Below are 20207 nucleotides of genomic sequence, written 5' to 3'. Positions count from 1 at the left end.
GGGGAATCGAACCCAGGGCTTCAAGTATACGAGGCAAGCGCTCTTGCCACTAGGCCATATCCCCAGCCACTGGAATGTATTCTTTTTTTTTTTTTGGCCAGTCCTGGGCCTTGGACTCAGGGCCTGAGCACTGTCCCTGGCTTCTTCCCGCTCAAGGCTAGCACTCTGCCACTTGAGCCACAGTGCCGCTTCTGGCCGTTTTCTGTATATGTGGTGCTGGGGAATCGAACCTAGGGCCTCGTGTATCCGAGGCAGGCGCTCTTGCCACTAGGTTATAACCCCAGCCCCTGGAATGTATTCTTAATGAAGTCTTACTACCTAGGTTTTCTGATGGAAAACTGATTATTTATTACATCAATGAATCAATAGGCTCTGTGGATCCTGTTCCAAAATTTAATATGCTTTCCTGATTTCTTCTACTTTGTATTTTTTCTTCCTTTCTAATTTCAGGTAACATTGCTTTCTTCAAGATTACACAACTCCAATCAAGATGCACTATATACATAAACTGCTTTGTTAAATGGCAAAAAAAATCCAATCCATAACCTAAAAATTAAGAAAGTGAGGGAAGGGGTGGGGTGGAAGGGTTGAGTAAGAATGTTGAAAGGGGTGACATTGATCAAGAGGCACTGTATTTATAAAGTGCTTTGCTGAATACCAACTCCTTTGTACACTACTTAAAGATAATGAAAAATATTTTAAAATTCAGATTCCAGCTATACTTGTTAAGTCCTAACACAGTAACTATCCTCCAGGTCTCTCCCTCCCTACCCCTAGCTCCTCTTGCAGAAGTGCAGGCATTTCTGCTTTATAACCCAAATATGGTGCCCAATTCTCTATCATGGAACATGCTCTTAGTCTACTCCCTAAGCTTAGTAAGAAATCTCCTAATGAGCCTAGATAATCCCTCCCTTCAGCACTCAGGGAAGTCAATTACTGAGTCCTAAATCTTCCTCCTCAGTCTTCTTTGCCTTAACTCATCCTTACCACATTTATCCACACATGTCTGGATAGCTATCAATAGCTGAATGGCTGCTGTGCAGGTATCTGTTTTCAGCCTTCAATCATCTTTCTAATGGACATTGAAAAGATGAAGAGAAAAGCTCTTGAGAATTACAAAAAGAAAGACTCAACTCACTCCCTCTTCTGCCTCACGGCCAGTTATTTCCTGCCAAACCACAAAATATATCTCAAATATTCCTCACTGTTTCACTCATGCCCACTTACTACTGAACCATAATTCATAGCCAATATGGGATCAAGTTAATGTATGCAAATGATCTCTATGGTTATCACAAAAGGAAGTCCAAAGTTTTCAGTTTTCTTTATTCAATGCTCTAACTCCCAAAACAAGAGATTTTAGGCCAAGGACTGTTCAACAGTAAAATAAAAAAGAAGAATGTGATTTGGGTGTTGGAAACCAGAGAGATACCTTATCATTTAAAGTGGAGGTTTAAAGGCTCTCTCTTGTCATTAGGTGCTTTGTCATTGGAATGTGGAAGATCTTTATAAAGTACCTCAATACTCTATCCTAATCCCTCTCTCTGTATATAAACACACACACACACACACACACACACACACACACACACACACATATATTTCCCTAGCTAGTCTTAAACTCCTGAGATCTTTCTCATGTATTATCTTCCTATCTCCAAAAATCCAGTTCCACTTCTAGGGATATAAAGTAAATGATAGACATTTGAGTCAATGGGAATAACAAGCCAAAAGAACTCTGTAATAACAAAATTCATTCTACATCGTGAAATAATTTTACTCAAATCTTCTAAAACCAAGGCATTCAAAAATTGCATTTCAATACATGGGAATCAAGGCTTAAGTTTTTTAAGTTCAATTACCTAGTTTCTGTGACATAAGAAAAATTGTTGATTCTATTTAAAACTCTAAAGTTCCCAGGTGGTAAATTTACAAAGGACAAGTCAGAAGGAAAACACTGACCTTAACAATTAAAAAAAATAGGGGAGGGAGGGGGCTGAGTATGGTACCAAGTCTACAATTCTAGCTAGGCAAGACGCTGAGAACTGAGGATCAAGGTTGAAAGCCAGCCAGCAAAGTCTATGACAATCTTATCTTCAATTAACTACCAAAAAAAAAAAAAAAGCCAGAAGTGGAGCTGTGACTCAAGTGGTCAAGTACTAGCCTTAAGCAACCAAGCCAAGAGACAGTGACCTGGCCCAGAGTTCAAGCCCCAGTACCACCACCCCCACCATCAAAGGGGGAAAAAAGTCCCTCGTTGGTTGATTTTTCATTTTTCCAGAGTGTAAATGTATTTTTAACCAGGAAAATTCATGATTATTTTCTGAACATATAACCTGCCAATAAACCAAAGCCAACCAATAATCAGAAATTCTGCTCCAATTAGACTAATGCAAGGCAAACAGCAATTAACTACATGAAGAAATTCTAGCAACAATGTGATCTTACTTTTTCCTTTTTACCACTTTTATGGTCTTTAAGCAATTAGATTAAAACTATAGTGTCTTATTACATTCTAATACAATTTAGAAATGCTTTCTGTATTTAGTCATCAGCTAACATGGTTTACATAACACAACCCTCAAATATTAGATATCAAAAACTGAACTATAAAAATAACCCAGGCCAAATTGTTTCAACACCCCAAGTTTACTCAGAAGGAATTTCACGTTTTGCCAGAAGAGGCTGAAGAGGATTATTATAAAACACCAACAAAAGTGGATGTCAGCAACTCCATGTTAAACATCTGTGTTGCATTTTCACAGCAGAATGCCTAACACGTACATTATAAACCACCATAAATCAAAACAGTGAAAGACAAAAATAAAAACTTACAGCTCCTTTGCAATAGAGTCTTAACTTCCCAGATGGGGTGCGGACAATCACTGACATTCGTTTTCTAGCACTGAAAGAAAGAAGTTTTCCATAATGGGTCATGAGCCTGAAGATGTGTATATATGTTTATCATGCCTCACCTATTTAATACTCAGAGAAAAAATAAATTCCACTGAATTGTGAGTCCCATTCTTCCACATATAGAAACATATCCCCTGTGTGGATACTTTCAAAGTTACATCACTTTTTTTTGTCAGTTATGAGACTTGAACTCAGGGCCTAGGTCCTGTCCCTGAGCTCTTTTACTCAAGGCTAGCACTCTACCACTTTGAGCCACAGCTCCACCTGCAATTTTTTCAGTGGGGAATTGGAAATAAGAGTCTCAAGGGGACTTTTCTGAGGGGATTGGCTTTGAACCACAATTCTCAGATCTCAGCCTCCTGAGTAGCTAGGATTATAGGTGTGAGCCACCAGCACCCAGCTTACATTATGTTTTTAAGGGTATTATCTACTGCCTCTGAGGAGCAATTTACAAAATGGTTCTCTAGAAACCAGCAAGTGTTAATACCCACTGCCATATAGATTTTTAGTAAGGATAAATGGTGATTTTAATATACAGAACACTAGCACTTTAAGAAATAACCTGAGCATTTATCATTTGGTTTCAATGATCATAGCTATCCTATGATGGCAAGGTACTCTTAAAGACCCTGAAGCTGAGAAGGTGGCTGTGCTAAGACTGTACATTGGCTGGGAAACTGCATATCCTTGAAGGCCTGAATGGAGGCTATAACTAAAGACCTCTATTATTTGACCTTAAGAAATAAACAGGCCAGTCACTTTGCTTCCTGTTTTCTCCTCCTGGATGATAACTTATCTTCTGTGGTTTCATTATCCTAAAGACAAATAGATACCGTGAACACACAATCAGAACAGCAACTTGCTATCTGATTCACATTCACTCCATATAAATCCTGGCGCCTTTTGGTATAACGATGTGCCAGATCAGTAGCTGCTATAGTTTAGAACTGAAATGTCCCCTAAGGCCCAGGTGTTACAGTCTTGTTCCCACTAAGGTGCTGGAGTCTTTAAGAGATGGGGGTCTAGTGGAAGGTCTTTTGGTCATTTGGTTTATGCCCTAAAATAGTTTGTGTGACCCTAAACCCCTTCGTGGTTCTCTGCCATGGGGTGAGAAGTTTTGCTCTGCTTTGTGCTTCTGTCATGATGTGCTACCTCACCATAGGTTCAAAGAAACCAGGATAAATGCCCATGGATGAGTATCTCCAAACATGTGCCAAAATAGACCTTTCCCTCTTTATAAGCAAATGAACTCAGGTGTTAGTTCCAGTACTGGAGAGCTGACTAACACACACAAGTCATTCAATTCTTGGTTTTGTGAATCAGATTGAATTGCTTCCAGGATTCATGTGTTTCAATACCCTGAAGAAAGGGGTTTAATTCTTATTTATGGATGTAACTATAAAATGTACTAAATATCTTAACATTAGCAGGGCATATAATCCGAGCAAACCAGGAAGTTAAGATCTGAGGACTCCTGTTTGAAGTTAGCCCTGGGAAGGAAAGTTTGTGAGACTCATCTCTGATTAACCAACAAAAGCTGAAAGTGGCACTTTGGCTCAAGTGGTAGAGCTCTAGCCTTGAGCATGGAAGCTGAGGACAGCGCCCAGGCCAGGAGTTCAAGCTCTAAGATTAGCCTCCATCCCCATACAAAAGAAATCTTAACATTTTGCCTAAGCAAAGCATAAATAAAAACAAAGCACACATTCTAGTCATTTAAGAGGGGAAAAGTAAAATCGATAGGAACTCATTGTGACAAATCAGAGTTAGGTGAGTAGGTGTTTTACCTGGTGAACTCCAGGACATTGAGTAATTCGTATCGTTCTTCCTGCCCTAGCTATGAAGGAATGAAACATAAGGTTATACAGACTTGGAAAAAACTCTAGCTTCTTAGAGATAATCACTGGTCATGCAATTTTATTATAAAAATGTCAACATACACAAAACTCCAGGCTAATAGAAATAGTAAAAAACAGGGCTGGGAATGTGGCCTAGTGGTAGAGTGCTTCACTAGCATGCATGAAGCCCTGGGTTCAATTCCCCGGTGCTACATAAACAGAAAAAGGCAGAAGTGGTACTGTGGCTCAAGTGGTAGAGTGTGAGCTTTGAGCACAAAGAGGCTCAGGGACAGTGCTCAGACCCAGAGTTCAAGCCCCAGGGCTGACAAAAATCCTCAGCACAAAACAAAACAAAAGAAAACAAAAACAAGAAACAGTCAAAAAATAAGAGGCAATCTCTAAATGCTATCACCATTAATCACTTCTGCTTGATGTTAAGCTGCATATATATGAAATTAAAAAGGATGCATTCTTTTGTGTCTGGCTTCTTTTTTTTATCATGTTTTTGAGATTCATTCACACTGCTGAATCAGTAAGACATTCTATTTCATTGTTTAGCTATTCCCTTTGTAGGAATATATCACAATGTGTTTATTCACTCTCCTAGTGATAAGCATTTGGTTTGTTTTCAGTTTTGGGCTACATGCATAAATTTTGGTGGATAGGGACTTCAATTTGTCCCATGTAATTGTGTACAGTTGCAGGGTCAGATGTAAGCTTGGAAGTTATTCAAAACTTTAAAAAAGGCTTTAGGAAAGGGTTGTACCACTTTAACATTTACTATCAATATATGATGGTTTTACTGGCTCCACATTCTCATTAGCATTCGATATTATCAATATTTTTTTACTATAGCCTTCAAGGTGGGCATGTAGAGATTGTCCTGGTGGTTCTGCATTTCCTTTCTGACTAATCATGTTTCATCACAAGCTTCCAGACCTCTCAGATGTCATTTTTTGTGACATATCCATCAGTTCAAGCCTGCTGCTGCTTAAAACAGAACTGGAGGTGAGATAAATGCTTCAGGAAATAGATGAAGGAATAGAGTGTGTCTGTTTGTGAGGACAGATGGGAGGGGCTGCTATTTTATTGGGATCATTATGTTAACAGCCTTCTCTTTGAAGCTATGCACATGTATCAGGAACTTAAGTCATCTGTAACTTACTGAATCGATGATGACCGAGTCAGGTGTTCTTCCAGTGAAGACAAAGTTCAGCTGCTTGGCGGCTCTGACCAGCGCTCCCTCGTCTGTTTCAGGAGAGCAGGTGACAGCAAATAGAGAATGGAAAGAAGTGGCCGATACAGGAGAAACAGAGAAATACACTCATATGAGCATGTAATACAACTTTCATCAAAAGTCTTTCCATTCTGGCACCTGCTAGTAAAACTTTTTAAGCTACACAAATGCCAAAGGAATGAAAGAAGAATCTTTTTTTTTCTTTTGGCAATGCTGGGGGTTGCAATCAGGCCTTGTACATGTTAGGCAAATACTGCAACACTGTCGTACACCCCTAGCCCTCTGAAGAAAACAATCTTCAGTCTCTGAGACACATACAGATCCTGATATCCTGTTTCTGAATGGTAAGCTTCACTGTTAGACATGTAAACCTAGAGAAGACCATTTAAATTGTAAGGACTAACCTGAGAACCTGCGTGACTAAATATAGTAAGTTTTAGTATTAGAATTATAACAGCTTCTAAACCCTGGTGATGACTTCATGCTACAGGGCTGCACCCCCACCCGTGAGACTAGTTTCTTGTAGTTTGACATTTAAAAATATAGGGAGCCCTTGTTCCCCTCTGTATCTAGGTAGCGACCATGGTAAAGGACAGTTAAAAAATGATCATAGTCATAGACTATAGTAGTTATAGGAATGTCATGGTAACTGTCAGGTTGGTTTACTTATGATTGAGTACTGAATTATTTTAGCCCACTCATGCTTGCTTAGTGGCAATAGGTAAACATGGTAGCAACTGTTAAAATAAAGTTGGTACTGGGTCAGCCTGACTGCAAAATTCTGCTTCTGTGACTTGCTCTACCCCCTGCGTTAACCTCCTGCATCAGTGCTATGTGACCACCTGCTGTAGAATGCACAGCTTCTACAAAACGTTCCTGATACCGAGGCCAGTTCCCGGTATCAAAGCCAAAATAGGTAAGGTAGATGGGCAATCAGGAAAACTCACGCTGGAATTTCCCTTGTGTGAACCAATGGTGTTAAAGGGCAGCTGTTGTTGGTAACAGCAGCTTTGCGGTTTTTGGTTTTCTTTGCTTTAAAAGTAGCCTGTGAGATCAGGGAGGGATTGCCCTCCAAGGAGACAGCCCTGACTGGTCAGCTAGTGATCTCCATGCTTGATGTGAAATAAACTTTGTTATACTTTTGCATTGGGTCAGTCTGGTTCCTTTAATCACGGACCTCAAGTAAATGTACCCACTTAAGAGGCGTGGGATTTAGCTCAGTGGAAGGGCTACCAGGTGCAAGACCTTGAGTTTGGTCCTCAACACCTAAAAGAAAAAAAGTACCCCTTAAAAAAGTACCCCTTAGTTCAGAAAATTCTCTAGAAACTTCTCTCCAAATGAATGGCACAAAATTGTCTTAAGTTTTATTTATTTACTTACTTACTAGTCAATAAAGATTTAAGTTAAATTGCTTAAAGTGAATAATTTATTATATATTAACTACTTTCATCACTATGTTAAAGCCTTTTCATTAACAGGAGAGGGTGTGGGAGAAGAAAACACCTAGGAACAAATGCAGAATGCCTGTAATCTTAGCTACTCAGGGGGCTGAGAGGATTACAGTTTGAAGTTAGCCTTAGCAGGAAAGTCCTGACACTCTTATCTCCAATTAACAACCAAAAGAAAAAAGCCAGAAGTGGAGCTGTGACTCAAGAGTGCTATCTCTGAGCTCAGGGACAGCACTCAGGTTATGAATCCAAACCCCATGACTGACACTGAAAAAAAAAAGACCCCCAAAACAAACAAACAAAAAAATCAGAAGACAAACCCTAACCACATAGGTGCTATTCTAACCAGATGAAATGTGAACTTTCCTTGGCAGGAGTTCAATGTTTTCTACAAGTCACAGAAACCAGCTTACATAGTTTAAAGGTAAAGTGTTTTCCTTTCCAATGTGTGCTCTCTCTTCCTTAGTAACCTTTTCAGTTATCAAATTGGTATTTACCTAATCATATTCTGAAAATGAAACCTACATATTAAGTATTGATCGCTCCACTAATAAATATTTTCTTTTTTTTTTTGCCAGTCCTGGTGCTTGTACTCAGGGCTTAAGCACTGTCCCTGGCTTCCTTTTGCTCGAGGCTAGCACTCTACCACTTGAGCCACAGCACTACTTCCAGCTTTTTCTATTTATGTGGTGCTGAAGAATCGAACTCAGGGCTTCATGCATGCCAGGAAAGCACTCTACTACTAAGCCACATTCCCAGTCCCTCCACTAATAAATATTTTATGGAATCCCTGAAGTGTATAAAACCTTACCCAACTAAGTATTATAAAATCATTATTTCTAGGCACACAGCTGTTCCTTTTCCTTTCTGCGTCTGTGCAAAAGGTATTTATAACTAGTACAAAATTATTCTTATTTAAAAAGGAGGAAATCAGGAGTATATATTCATTCACATGAGTTTTATTATTCATCTCCCTATGTAATTCAGGTTGCATACCAAAAAGTACATGTATCATGTTACATACTTTAACATCCAGTTAATCCTGGAAGGCATGATTTTTTTTTCATAAGTAAATGAAAATTTTACTTAAAAAAGAAACTTTGGTTATATAACCTTTTCAAATTAAATATATTTTTGAAATCTACAGAATCTCCATTGCTTAAACTATTTTCCACAGGGAAGTACTTCATGGCTGTCTCATTTATACCTGGAGATGCTGCTTGATATATAATCTTTTCACCCTCTCGTTCTGGAACTGCAGTGTGGCAGACTGCCATCATGGTAAGAAATTCACATATGATAGGTGCTGTTGGCTGTGAGAAAGAAACACAAAATTTTTAATCCTTTTCAGTTAAACATTTTAACACTGATGACAGTTATATTACTTCAGATCTAGCTCTTAAGAATGAAGCTTGGGCTGGGTGCTGGTGCCTCATGCCCTGTAAACCTAGCTACTGAGGAGGCTGAGATCTGAGGATCCTGCCAACCCTGGCAGGAAAGTTTATGAGACCCTTATCTCTAATTAACTACAAAAAGAAAATAGTCAGAGTGCAGCTATGGCTCAGCTGGTAGAGTGCTAGCCTTGAGCACAAAAGCAGGAATAGTGCCCACGCCCTGAGCTCAAGCTCCAGGACACACACACACACACACACACACACACACACACACACACACACACACACACGGTGGTGGGGGAGGGAGAGAAAGAACAGCTTGGGAATATGAGTTTAGTTGTGGGAAGCCAACCTGTATTATGAAGAAAGTATATTTCCATTCCAATTACTATTACTTGTACTTGTTCATTCACCTTCCAGACAAATTGGGGTAGGGCAATACTAGGAGTTGAACTCGGAGTCTCACACTTGCTATGTAGATGCTGTATCTTTTGAACCATACCCACATATGTATATATACGTATGTATATATATATATATATATATATACGTATATATATATACGTATATATATGAGATAGGGTCTCACTTTTTGTGCAGGGTGGCTTGGACTGTGATTCTTCTATTTATGCATAAATAGTTAGTGAGGATGGCAGGCATTTACCATTACATTCAACTTTTGCTTTTTTTTTTTTTTTGCCAGTCCTGGGCCTTGAACTCAGGGCCTGAGCACTGTCCCTGGCTTCTTCTTCTTCTTCTTTTTTTTTTGCTCAAGGCTAGCACTCTGCCACTTGAGCCACAGTGCCACTTCTGGCCATTTTCTGTATATGTGGTGCTGGGGAATCGAACCCAGGGCTTCATGCATATGGGGCAAGCACTCTTGCCACTAAGCCATATTCCCAGCCCCTCAACTTTTGCTTTTGAGATGGGGTCTCATGTACTTTTTCTGCCTTGGCTGTTCTCAAACTGTAATTTTTCTGAACTCTGCCTCTGGAGGAGCTAGGATTACAGGGATGAGCCACAGGCACCTAGCTCACCCACCGTCTGAACATTTATATAAGACAACTTTGTTGTCAAATAGAACTAGTATAGTGGAAAATGATGATGAATCCTAACCCTGGAGGATAGGGAGAAATTCTAAAATAGCCACTTGCCTGGTTATAATTTCAGACAGGAACTAAGTCTCAGGTATCTGATCTTATTTTGAGGGGAGGAATGATGATAATGGGATTTCTTTGCAATACACTGCTCACTTTCCTCTAAAAAAAGGTAACCTTAACCTGATACATGTTTTACTAAAAGAAGAACATGAAAGGCTCCTTGTATAATGAACTCTTATGGCCTGAGAAAAGACTGGAAAAGCAACTCCTTTAAGGAACTAAGAGTTTATAGAAAAAAAGAAGCCAGATATTTAAAATTAAACAGCTTCCGGTCCAAATTTGATGAAAAGGAATGCAATTCAAATTATAGTAAAAAACAACAACAACTAAAAATGGACACAAAACCAACAAACATGTTGAGTAAAAAATAAAAACAACAAAAAAAGTGAATGGGAAGGTCAATCAAACGATTTGTAAACTGTTCCATCTAAGAGATGGTTTCAGCCATGGGAAGCTTAGACTACTGGGGAAACAAGTAAATATACACAAGTGTGATTTATTTACTGAGTATTAAGGACTCTAAAGAGAATGTGCAAATATCACATGAGGTGGCTTGGGGAGTCTGACTATCCTCAAGACAAACACGGATTTATGTGGATGATGTTTTAGCATCACAGAGAATTGAGAGCAGTGATTTCTACCAGGGAGGAATGGCATGCAACTGAAAAGGTTCTGAAGAAGGAGAAATGAAGTGTGTTTGAGAAGATCAAAGAAAGCCAGTGCAGTCTCAGGAAGCAGAGGTGAAAAGGAACTCAGATGGAGAGGGTAGAGACCAGGTTGGAGGCCCAATCACAAAACTCTGAGTCAAGAGGGAGGCCTGAGTGCACAGGCCAGGCATAGGACCGGACTTTCATCGCATCATTCTGTCCACCATTTGCAACAACAACTGGAGAGGAGGAAGGCAAACCAGGAGATTTAGGAGGTTAGGAGGCTGTGGCTCTAACCCACACAGGGGCTGCTGTGGTCTAGACAAAGGGAAATGAGGCTGAGAATGAATTATAGCAGACACATGTCAGTACTGACAAGGGCTTGGTGGCTCATAGAAGATCTGGACAAAGGAGAAAAAGAGAGATTAAAGATAGGCCTTAAATTCTTGGGAAGAGTAATTGGACAGGTGATAGCACACTTTACTGAAATGAGGACACGAGCAAGAAGAGGTGGTCTAGGGTGAGGTTTTGTGGATCCTGAAGCTATATTTTGTTGATGAATCTAAGGGCTATGGCCTTACTGAGGGGCATTAAGTCCATTTGTGGCTGGAGTGAGAACCATTTTGGTGATGATTGTGAAGTCTAAGATTGGAAATACTGAGCTAGAGTGGTATTGAGGAACTGTTTAAATACCAGAACACCTTGAACTTTAATCTCATGAAGTGAAGACTTATCAGTGATTTCTTTTTTTATTTTTATTTTTTTACTTTTTTTTATTGTCAAACTGATATACAGAGCGGTTACAGTTTCATACTTTAGGCAATGGATACATTTCTTGTACTGCTTGTTACCTCCTCCCTCATTCCCCCCTCCCCCTCCCCCTTTCCCTTTCCTCCCATGAGTTGTTCAGTAGATTTACACTAAACAGTTTTGCAAGTATTGCTTTTGTAATGGTTTGTCTTTTTTATCCCATGTCTCTTGATTTTGGTATTCCCTTACAGTTTCCTAGTTCTAATACCTGTATGCACGGTTTCCAGTGTACTCAGATAAGATACAGAGATAGTGAAGGTATGACCACATGAAGGGCATACAAGAGGATCATCAATAATAGAAGCTATGGTTTCACATGGCAAGTTGAAAGTAATTACAACAGTGATATAACAGTCATTTCCATAACATGGAGTTCATTTCACTTAGCATCATCTTTTGTGTTCATAAGGGTATAGCTATTGGACCCTTTTGATCCTCTGCTGTGACTAGCCTAAACCTGTGCTAATTATTCCCTATGAGGGAGACCATATAGTCCATGTTTTCTTTGGGTCTGGCTCACTTCACATAGTATAATTTTTTCCAAGTCCTTCCATTTCCTTACAAATGAGGCAATGTCATTCTTTCTGATAGAGACATAAAATTCCATTGTGTATATGTACCATTCGTCTACTGAGGGGCATCTGGGTTGGTTCCAAGTTCTAGCTATGACAAATTGTGCTGTGATGAACATTGTTGTGCTGGTGGCTTTAGTGTGTTCTTGTTTGTGGTCTTTTGGGCAGATGCCCAAAAGTGGGGCTGCTGAGTCATAGGGGAGCTCTATGTTTAGCCTTCTGAGGATTCTCCATACTGCTTCCCAGAGTGGCTGAACCAGTTTACATTCCCACCAACAATGAAGTAGAGTTCCCTTCTATGCTCAATGTGAACATCTCCTTATGATATCACTGATAAGGGTGGCCAAAAGGGAACCCTTATCAGTGATTTCATAAGGAGATGTTCACATTGAACATAGACATCTTGAGTTCTGGTTACAGATTTTTCACTAGTTTATGATATTGCCCAGTAATTTTCTCTCTCTCTCTCTCTCTCTCTCTCTCTCTCTCTCTCTCTCTCTCTCTCTCTATGTATCTATCTATCTATCTACATATATGTACATATATATGATTTGTTAACAGAGTTGTTTTATAAAAATTGAGTTCTATAATTACTTAGAATTAAACTCTTTTAAAAACAAGAGTACTGATTAATGATAATACTGAAAGTACATTTCCAACTACCACAAATGCATGTTAGCCATGTAAAAAGGATTAACAATAATGGGTTTTGGTAACTATTAAAATGATCCTGAAAAAAATCAATATATAAACACAGAAGATAGCTGAGAAACATTCATTAGTTTTCATCCATTAGTGAAGATAATGGTTTTCTGTCACTTACATGATTATTTTGGAGGTTTTCCAGCAACGACGAATCACTAAATGTCTTTTCATCTGCAGTCTGTGGGCTCTGCCTGCAGGGAAATAAAGCAAACTTGGTTCATTTCTACCATCTCACTAATCTTGTAACTCACGTTTCAAGCAAATCATTATTCCTGCATACCCTTGATGAATCAAATGTCACTTGGCCTGAATTTCTAAGTAAGATATCATAGATTTAATGGCTGTTTTGTAAAACATATTCAAGCATTCTAAAACATGGGTTGTAGTACAATAAAAAACACCACTTTGTAGTTCATGTCAAATATGTAGTAGCTACATGGAAATGTGTGTGTGAGTGTGTGTGTGTGTGTGTGTGTGTGTGTGTGAGAGAGAGAGAGAGAGAGATACTATACTGAACTTGAACTCAAGCCCTCATACTCTCTTTTGGCATTTTTTTTTGTTCACATTTGTTGGATGAGCCACACCTTTAGTTGCAGATTTTTTTGCTGATTAATAGGAAATAAGAGACTTTTAGCTTTCTCTGCCTAGGCTGGCTTCAAACTATGATCTCAGCCTTTTTGAATAGCTAGGATTAGTGTGAGACACAGATGCTGAGTGAATTTTTTTTTAATATAACAAAACTTCTGTAATACCTAGAAGTGAATGTCTTCAGTTTCCAAATATTTTTATTTTTTTCAATTCTATTAATGAAGTTACTATGAAATATTAACCCTTTTGCTTTAGTCTTAATAAAGCATTACTTTTAGTGGTAAACACTTCATTATTATTAAATGACATAAAACATGAATAATAAGCTGTTAACATCTTGTATCAACATCTGCCACTGACAAATATTGGCACAAATATAAGCACATCACATTTCTTCTGTATATGTACAAAAAGCATCATAAAGGTGTTTGGAACTTTTTGTGTTGTTCCTGCCTTCAGATTATTAGATGTATTCTATGTTTTTATATCAAACAAACAAAATTGGCATTTTCTTTACAATCTAGCTGTTATTAGACTCAGGGTGATATACTTGTGAGACTAAAGGGAAAAGGAGGAAAAACATTTAAGTGGGAATGCCAAAACAAAAGATATCATTGAAATGTAGAGTCAAAATACACACTAAAATTTTGTGCTTAGGAAGAAAAAATTTCTGAATTTGCCAAGGAAAAAATAATACCACCAAAAAGAATTACGAGAAGAATTACAGAAAGCTCTTGGGTTATATAGAGTGTTACAAAGACAATGAGTTGACTGGCAAGAACTACACATTTTAAAACCAGAAGTTTGAAAGGAAGAAATAACTGAAGAAAATAGTACCTGAAGTAACAGAACACACACAACCTCTTTAATGAAATATATTTCTCCCCCAAATCAAGGGAGTAAAATTAGAATGTTTACATTAAAATTCATCTTGTTTTATTTTTCATGTAGTAGTTTGGTCTATTAATTCTCAAAATTATCATTAATATTGTTGGTTTAGTTTTAAGAGCAGAAGAGGGACCAAGAACTTTTAAATGACCTATCAACAGGCAGACAGAAAAATTAGCATGCATTTCTCCTAAAATATTATTACTTATTAAAATAGTTTATTTTGGGGCTTTACAAAATTTACTGAGATGTACTGTGGTTCATATTTATAATTTTTTGCTTTACTTTTTAGGAAACTGAAGTGGTAAGGAATATTCATAGTTTTATCTTCCATGACGAAGCCTATTTCCTTTTCAAAGAATCCCAGAATTTAAAATCTGAAGATATGTCTAATTGATCTCACCAATTATTCTTTAATTTTGTAAGTTCCAGATACTACCATTAATGTAACTTTCAAATGAATCTGTAATTCACTTAGATGCCTGTATTTATAATTAACTTATATCCCATTTTCTATTCTCTGATGAAGGCTTTCACTTCGTATTCTAACCCCAGTACCACCCTCCCACCAAGGGTAGCATTTAAAGGTAACTTTTAAGATATCAAAATTCAAGTTCTCTATTGGTCCACATATCTTTAAGTAGTTTTAAACACAAGGCCATTCTCTATTGTGAAATAATGAAAAATCAGTATGTTAGTACAATCTGCTAGGTACTAAAAATCATTTTTCTTGATTTAGTTGAGTATGAGAATAAAAAACAGCCTATTCTTAGCATCAAGCCACATCATTTGTGCTTTCCTTAAATACTTCTCCATACTCATGATAAGTCAAACTTTTTTTCCAGGAAGAGTTGGGCTTCCGGGCCACTCTGGGCAAAGTGGACATGATGGGCAAGGTCAAAGAACAGCCTTTTGGGAAGAACTGTGAGGCCAGCCACTCACCGCAGGGCTCCCACTTTGCTCTGTTCCCCCAGGCTGCTCCTACTCACAGCTGCTCCTCTGACCCCAGAGGCCTTGGTTGCTCATTTCTTTTTTTCTTTTTTTTTTTTTTTGGCCAGTCCTGGGCCTTGGACTCAGGGCCTGAGCACTGTCCCTGGCTTCTTCCCGCTCAAGGCTAGCACTCTGCCACTTGAGCCACAGCGCCGCTTCTGGCCATTTTCTGTATATGTGGTGCTGGGGAATCGAACCTAGGGCCTCGTGTATCCGAGGCAGGCACTCTTGCCACTAGGCTATATCCCCAGCCCCTTGGTTGCTCATTTCTGAATTGAGAATTTACTGTATTTCCAGAATTATGTGCTGCTTGGTGTGTGGTTTCACGAAAAGGATGACGTCTAGCTCTGAGACCCATGTGGCTTTGGGGTTGACTTGAAGTCCTCAGATGCATGGCTTCTTTGCAGGTACTGTTTCAAGTGCAGTCTGCCACTTAGCTCCACAGAGCCTCAACCCCTGTCACGCTTTCCAGGCTACTTTTCACCATGTCTTATCCCCCACCCAGCTTTGACAAGTTATTCACTAGGCTGGTGATCTTAGCTTATTCATGGTCCCCAATTTCCTATTGGCATCCTTCACAAACAGTGAGGAAAGCTTGCTTCTTTTGCCTTCTTCTGAAAATTCTAACATAGGTCAGGCAACAGCCATGATGTGTCTTCTAGACCCTGGGGGCAACCAGGTACCTGTTCCTCTGCTGACTCTGAGAGAGCTGATTTTCTCCTGCCCACTGCCTTATCTGGGTGTGCCAGGTTAATTCTCTGAGTAATAACTGGCAGGAATGTAAAAGCACTTATCTTGAATTTCGCTTTTGAGAAACAGTGATAACTGGACAGAGAGATCTCCAGCTGCTGAGTTTTATACAGACCTATGCAATGCTCTCAGGCTGACCCGTGTAAAAGCCATCTTCCTGAACACGGCCATTCACAGACCCAGTGCTGGTTATACTCACATTGAATGTAAATATGATGAATTGGTGATGTCAGCAACAGAGGTTGGTCTTCTCATCAGTGCCGAGACTCCTCCATGGTGTTTACTAGGGCTTCTTGTCAGCAGGACATGAGCAACTTTATGAATGGGGGGATGAGGTTCCCCAAAGTGAGCGAGCACCTGACCCCAGTCAATACCCTCTATAAACAAGGGACCATATGTTCCCTTCCTCTAACACCTGGGGGAACTCAACTGGTGCAGTGGGGGGTCTCTGGCCCTAGAAGCCCAGCCCTGTTGAGCCCAGGGATAATGGTATTGTTGTTCCAAATCAGAATTTCTGGCTGGGAGACTTAACTTTTTGCCATGAATCTGTCCTTCAGAGTTAATTCAATAATACTCTTTGCTAGACACTGGTTTAGACCAAAGTAATGAGACCTAGTTTTCTATGTGACTCAAATTATTTCTGAAGGCAATTACAACTAAGGTGGTACAAAAACATTCTCTGAAAGGATGCATCACTGGAATAAATAAATAATTACTGGCCAAGGGGAATGCTTTGAAGACAAACGCTAATTTAGATGTGCTAGATCTCATTATTGTGTGGTCACACCTGGAAGAATATTTTAGTGAGCCTAGCTCTTGCCTCAGAGTAAAATATTTTTCCCTTCATATATAATTATAGGCCAGAATGAAACAAGAAAATAAATGACTGGAAAATAGGAAATCATACTATCTGAATAATAAACCATAGTGAAATGACTAAGCATAGAACATATTTAAAGTAATCCCTCTGGAGAACCACCACCATTATCATTTACTTAAAAAATTGCTAGAACATATAATGGGGAAGTATAATAGATAGTTAATCAAACCCTAACTTATGTGGGATATGCTTCAAAATAATCATGGAATAAAGACAGAAGTGGACTGAAATTCGACTTGTGTGCATACTATTCAAGCTATCAATGGCATATTTTTTTCTCTTCATTGTTTATGCTTAAAATTTTCCACAATAAAAGTTAGAAAAAGAGAAAAAATGTTACGGAAACAGTTCTGGAAAAGAAGCATATCTTTGGGCTACATGAAGGCTGAAAGTAAATGTTGGTTTCTCTTCATACCCCAAATATTGATTTTTATTAATGTAGAGAATAACAGACCTTTAATAGAAAGGAATTAATCTGTGAGATTATTTGCTAGCTAATAGTTCTTAGTGATGATAAAAAGAACTATACAATTTTGAAGTAGCAGCTACATGTGAAGTAATTTTTTTTATCTCTGTAAACTATTATAATAATATATTTAACAGAGCAGAAATACAGTCACCATCCGCCTACCTTTAATGTCAACAAAATCTGTATGACAATATACAAGTTTGCCTTCAAAACTGACTAAATGAAACTATGTAATTTATGCATATATAAGTGGTAAATAAATGCTTTTTAACTTGACATTTCATTTATTAAGTTAGTCAGTCACTATGTGAGTATGTCAGTGCTGGGGTTTGAACTCAGAACCTGGGAGCTGTCTCTGAGCTTTTTTTGCTCATAGCTACTAGCACTCTACCACTTGAGACACAGCTCTGGCTTTTTGGTGGTAAATTATGCTGGCTGGCTTCCAACTGCAATCCTTAGATCTCAGTACCCTGAGTAGCTAGGATTATAGGCGTGGGCCATCTTAACTTGACACTTCTATAGTGAATATAATTCAAGTATAACAGTAAACTATATACAGCTCACAGGCCTTACATTTAGAATCCAAGCAGCCTCATACTGAAAGATGAAGCCACGGAACAGCTGGCCTGGAGTCCACGTTCAGAGCTGTAGTTGTGATTTACAGAGTCATCTATTCTGTACTCCTTAAGATCAGGAGCATGAAGATGCAGCTGTATGCCTGTATTTGATCAGAATTACAGCCGAGGACCTTGCTTTCCTTGGTATCAAAGCCAATTGGAGAAGATTGGGAAAATGCCAGATGAATGAATGTGCAAAGCTATGGGGTCCCTCTGCTCACTATATGAACTTTCAAGTTAGTAAAAATTTTACCTCTCTACTTACTTGTTCCTGCTCAATAATACAAGAAATTTACTGAAATATACTTAAGATTGAAGATGCTAAATGAAATCACAAGAAAAAATGAATGACCTCTATAGGTATAAGACTATCTTGTGCTCTAAAAGTGAGTATTCTTAACATTCCAAAATCAATACAGTGTAATACAAGTAGCTTATACTTGATGCCCAGGCTAAACTAAATTTTAACTCTGTCTTCCATGTTTGCAGCTTAAAGTCTCTGTAGGAAAATTACTTACCTGAGTCTCCGCCTAAATTCTATCAACTTTAAAATGACCCTGGCACAAATGGACATGTTAAAATGAAATACTTTTGTACAACTAATTGATGCTCGTAAAAAGTGATATGGTATGAGGAGTGAAATCAACTAGAGGTAGTTCTCTGTGGGCTTACTGTGTCCAAACACTATTCTAGGCATTTTAAAAACAGTACTCATTTAATTTTCAAATTTTTCTGATAATGTAAGTACTACTCTTATCTGTATTCTTCCTGACACGGTCATTTGTGTAGTGAGTTAATAATAGAGGGCCCCTCCAACAATGGGAAGTCAGATTCTGAAATCCACATCCACATGACTCAGGACTGAGTAGGAACTCAAGAAATGTTTGCTCCTTCATCTTTGCAGGTCTACAGGTAATGACTGCACAGAGATGACTGTGGAGAATATAAGTATATAAAGTTAGAGCTGTTGGAAGTGGGGCTATGGCTCAAGGGGTAGAGCACCAACCTTGAGCAAAAAATTTAAGGGATAGCAACCAGGCCCTGAGTTCAACCCCCCAATACTGCCATAACAAAAAGCATAAAAAATGAAAACCAAATGTCAGATGGAAGAATATGCAAAGTTCTTATTATAGAGGCAACAAAGTTTTTTTAAATATTTATTTTTCAATATTTAATATCTAAGTTTATATATAACAGCAAGTAGAAATATATAAACACGTTATGATAATTCTGGCCATCCTTTTTATTTGGCGTTGCCTAGTTTAGAATATCAAAATTTCTAAGAAGGTGTTGTATTTATTTTTAAAAACCTTAATTATTCTAGATAAAATAACAGCCTCTCTTTCTAACAGGGATTAAAGTCATGAAACATCAGGTTGTGTCTACCACCCTGGGAAGGAGACATACATACAGCCTGCAGTGTCTAGCTTAGGAAACAATCTATTCTGTATGAAAGAATGTATCACAGGAACTGAGAGAATGGAAGAAGTGCAGTCTTCATTTTGCAAACACAGGACTCTAGTGAAAGTAGGATACCTTATTGTAATTTTTCTTACATTCTCATCCAATCTTAAGTAAAATACCACTCTTAGGAGTAAAATGGTGATTTCCTTCTTTCTTGGAGAAAATGTATACCAATGACACTATAGAACAGTGCTTAGAATTAATAGAAACATGCTCCTATAGAGAAGGGATAAATAATAAGATATACAAACAGCCCTGAACTTACAAAAGGTGAACTTGAAACTTTACTAGAGCTGGGAATGTGGCTTGGTGGTAAAGTGATTGCCTAGCGTGCTTGACAGCCTGGGTTCAATTCCTCAGCACCACATAAATAGAAAAGGCAGAAGTGGTGCTGTGGCTCAAGAGGTAAAGTGCTAGCCAAGTACTCTACCATTAGGACATATTCCTAGCCCACTTCTGGTCTTTTCTGTTTATGTGGTGCTGAGGAATTGAACCCAGGGCTTCATACATGCAAGGCAAGCATTCTACCGCTAAGCCACATTCCCAGCCCCAAGATGACGTTTTGACAAATGAAAAATTTACTAATAATTACATTCATTTGTAAGATATCCAAATGTATGACACTAGCCATGAACACATGATAACACATCAGTTGTTCCAAGAATCAAACAAGTGCCTCCCTCAGTAATAATCGGAATTATGAGGTTTACTGAAAAAGTTCTGTTAAATGTTTATTTTTGCTTTAACTTATTAAAATACATAAATTTATATTAAACTAATGTTGTATTTCATTAATTTGAATCTATTCAATGGTTACAGGAAATAATCTCACTTAAT

The 20207-nt window shown here is 38.4% G+C and overlaps 1 protein-coding gene across 4 annotated transcripts in view; it reads right to left on the bottom strand.

Annotated features, from left to right (window-relative positions):
• Atp8a1 (ATPase phospholipid transporting 8A1) overlaps positions 1–20207 on the bottom strand; it is a 219798-nt gene that overhangs the window by 118317 nt on the left and 81274 nt on the right. For all 4 annotated transcript variants that reach the window (XM_048364487.1, XM_048364486.1, XM_048364485.1 and 1 more), the window contains 5 exons: positions 12843–12915; positions 8644–8749; positions 5917–5999; positions 4701–4750; positions 2836–2905 (listed from right to left, as the gene is read on the bottom strand). In XM_048364487.1, the coding sequence (XP_048220444.1) occupies positions 2836–2905; positions 4701–4750; positions 5917–5999; positions 8644–8749; positions 12843–12915 (382 nt within the window). The remainder of the gene's footprint in view (positions 1–2835; positions 2906–4700; positions 4751–5916; positions 6000–8643; positions 8750–12842; positions 12916–20207) is intronic.

This window comes from Perognathus longimembris, chromosome 16 (assembly GCF_023159225.1).
Source record: "Perognathus longimembris pacificus isolate PPM17 chromosome 16, ASM2315922v1, whole genome shotgun sequence".
Classification (NCBI taxonomy): domain Eukaryota; kingdom Metazoa; phylum Chordata; class Mammalia; order Rodentia; family Heteromyidae; genus Perognathus; species Perognathus longimembris.
The sequence above is the reverse complement of the archived record's forward strand: the minus strand, read 5'-3'. Positions and strand labels throughout refer to the sequence as shown.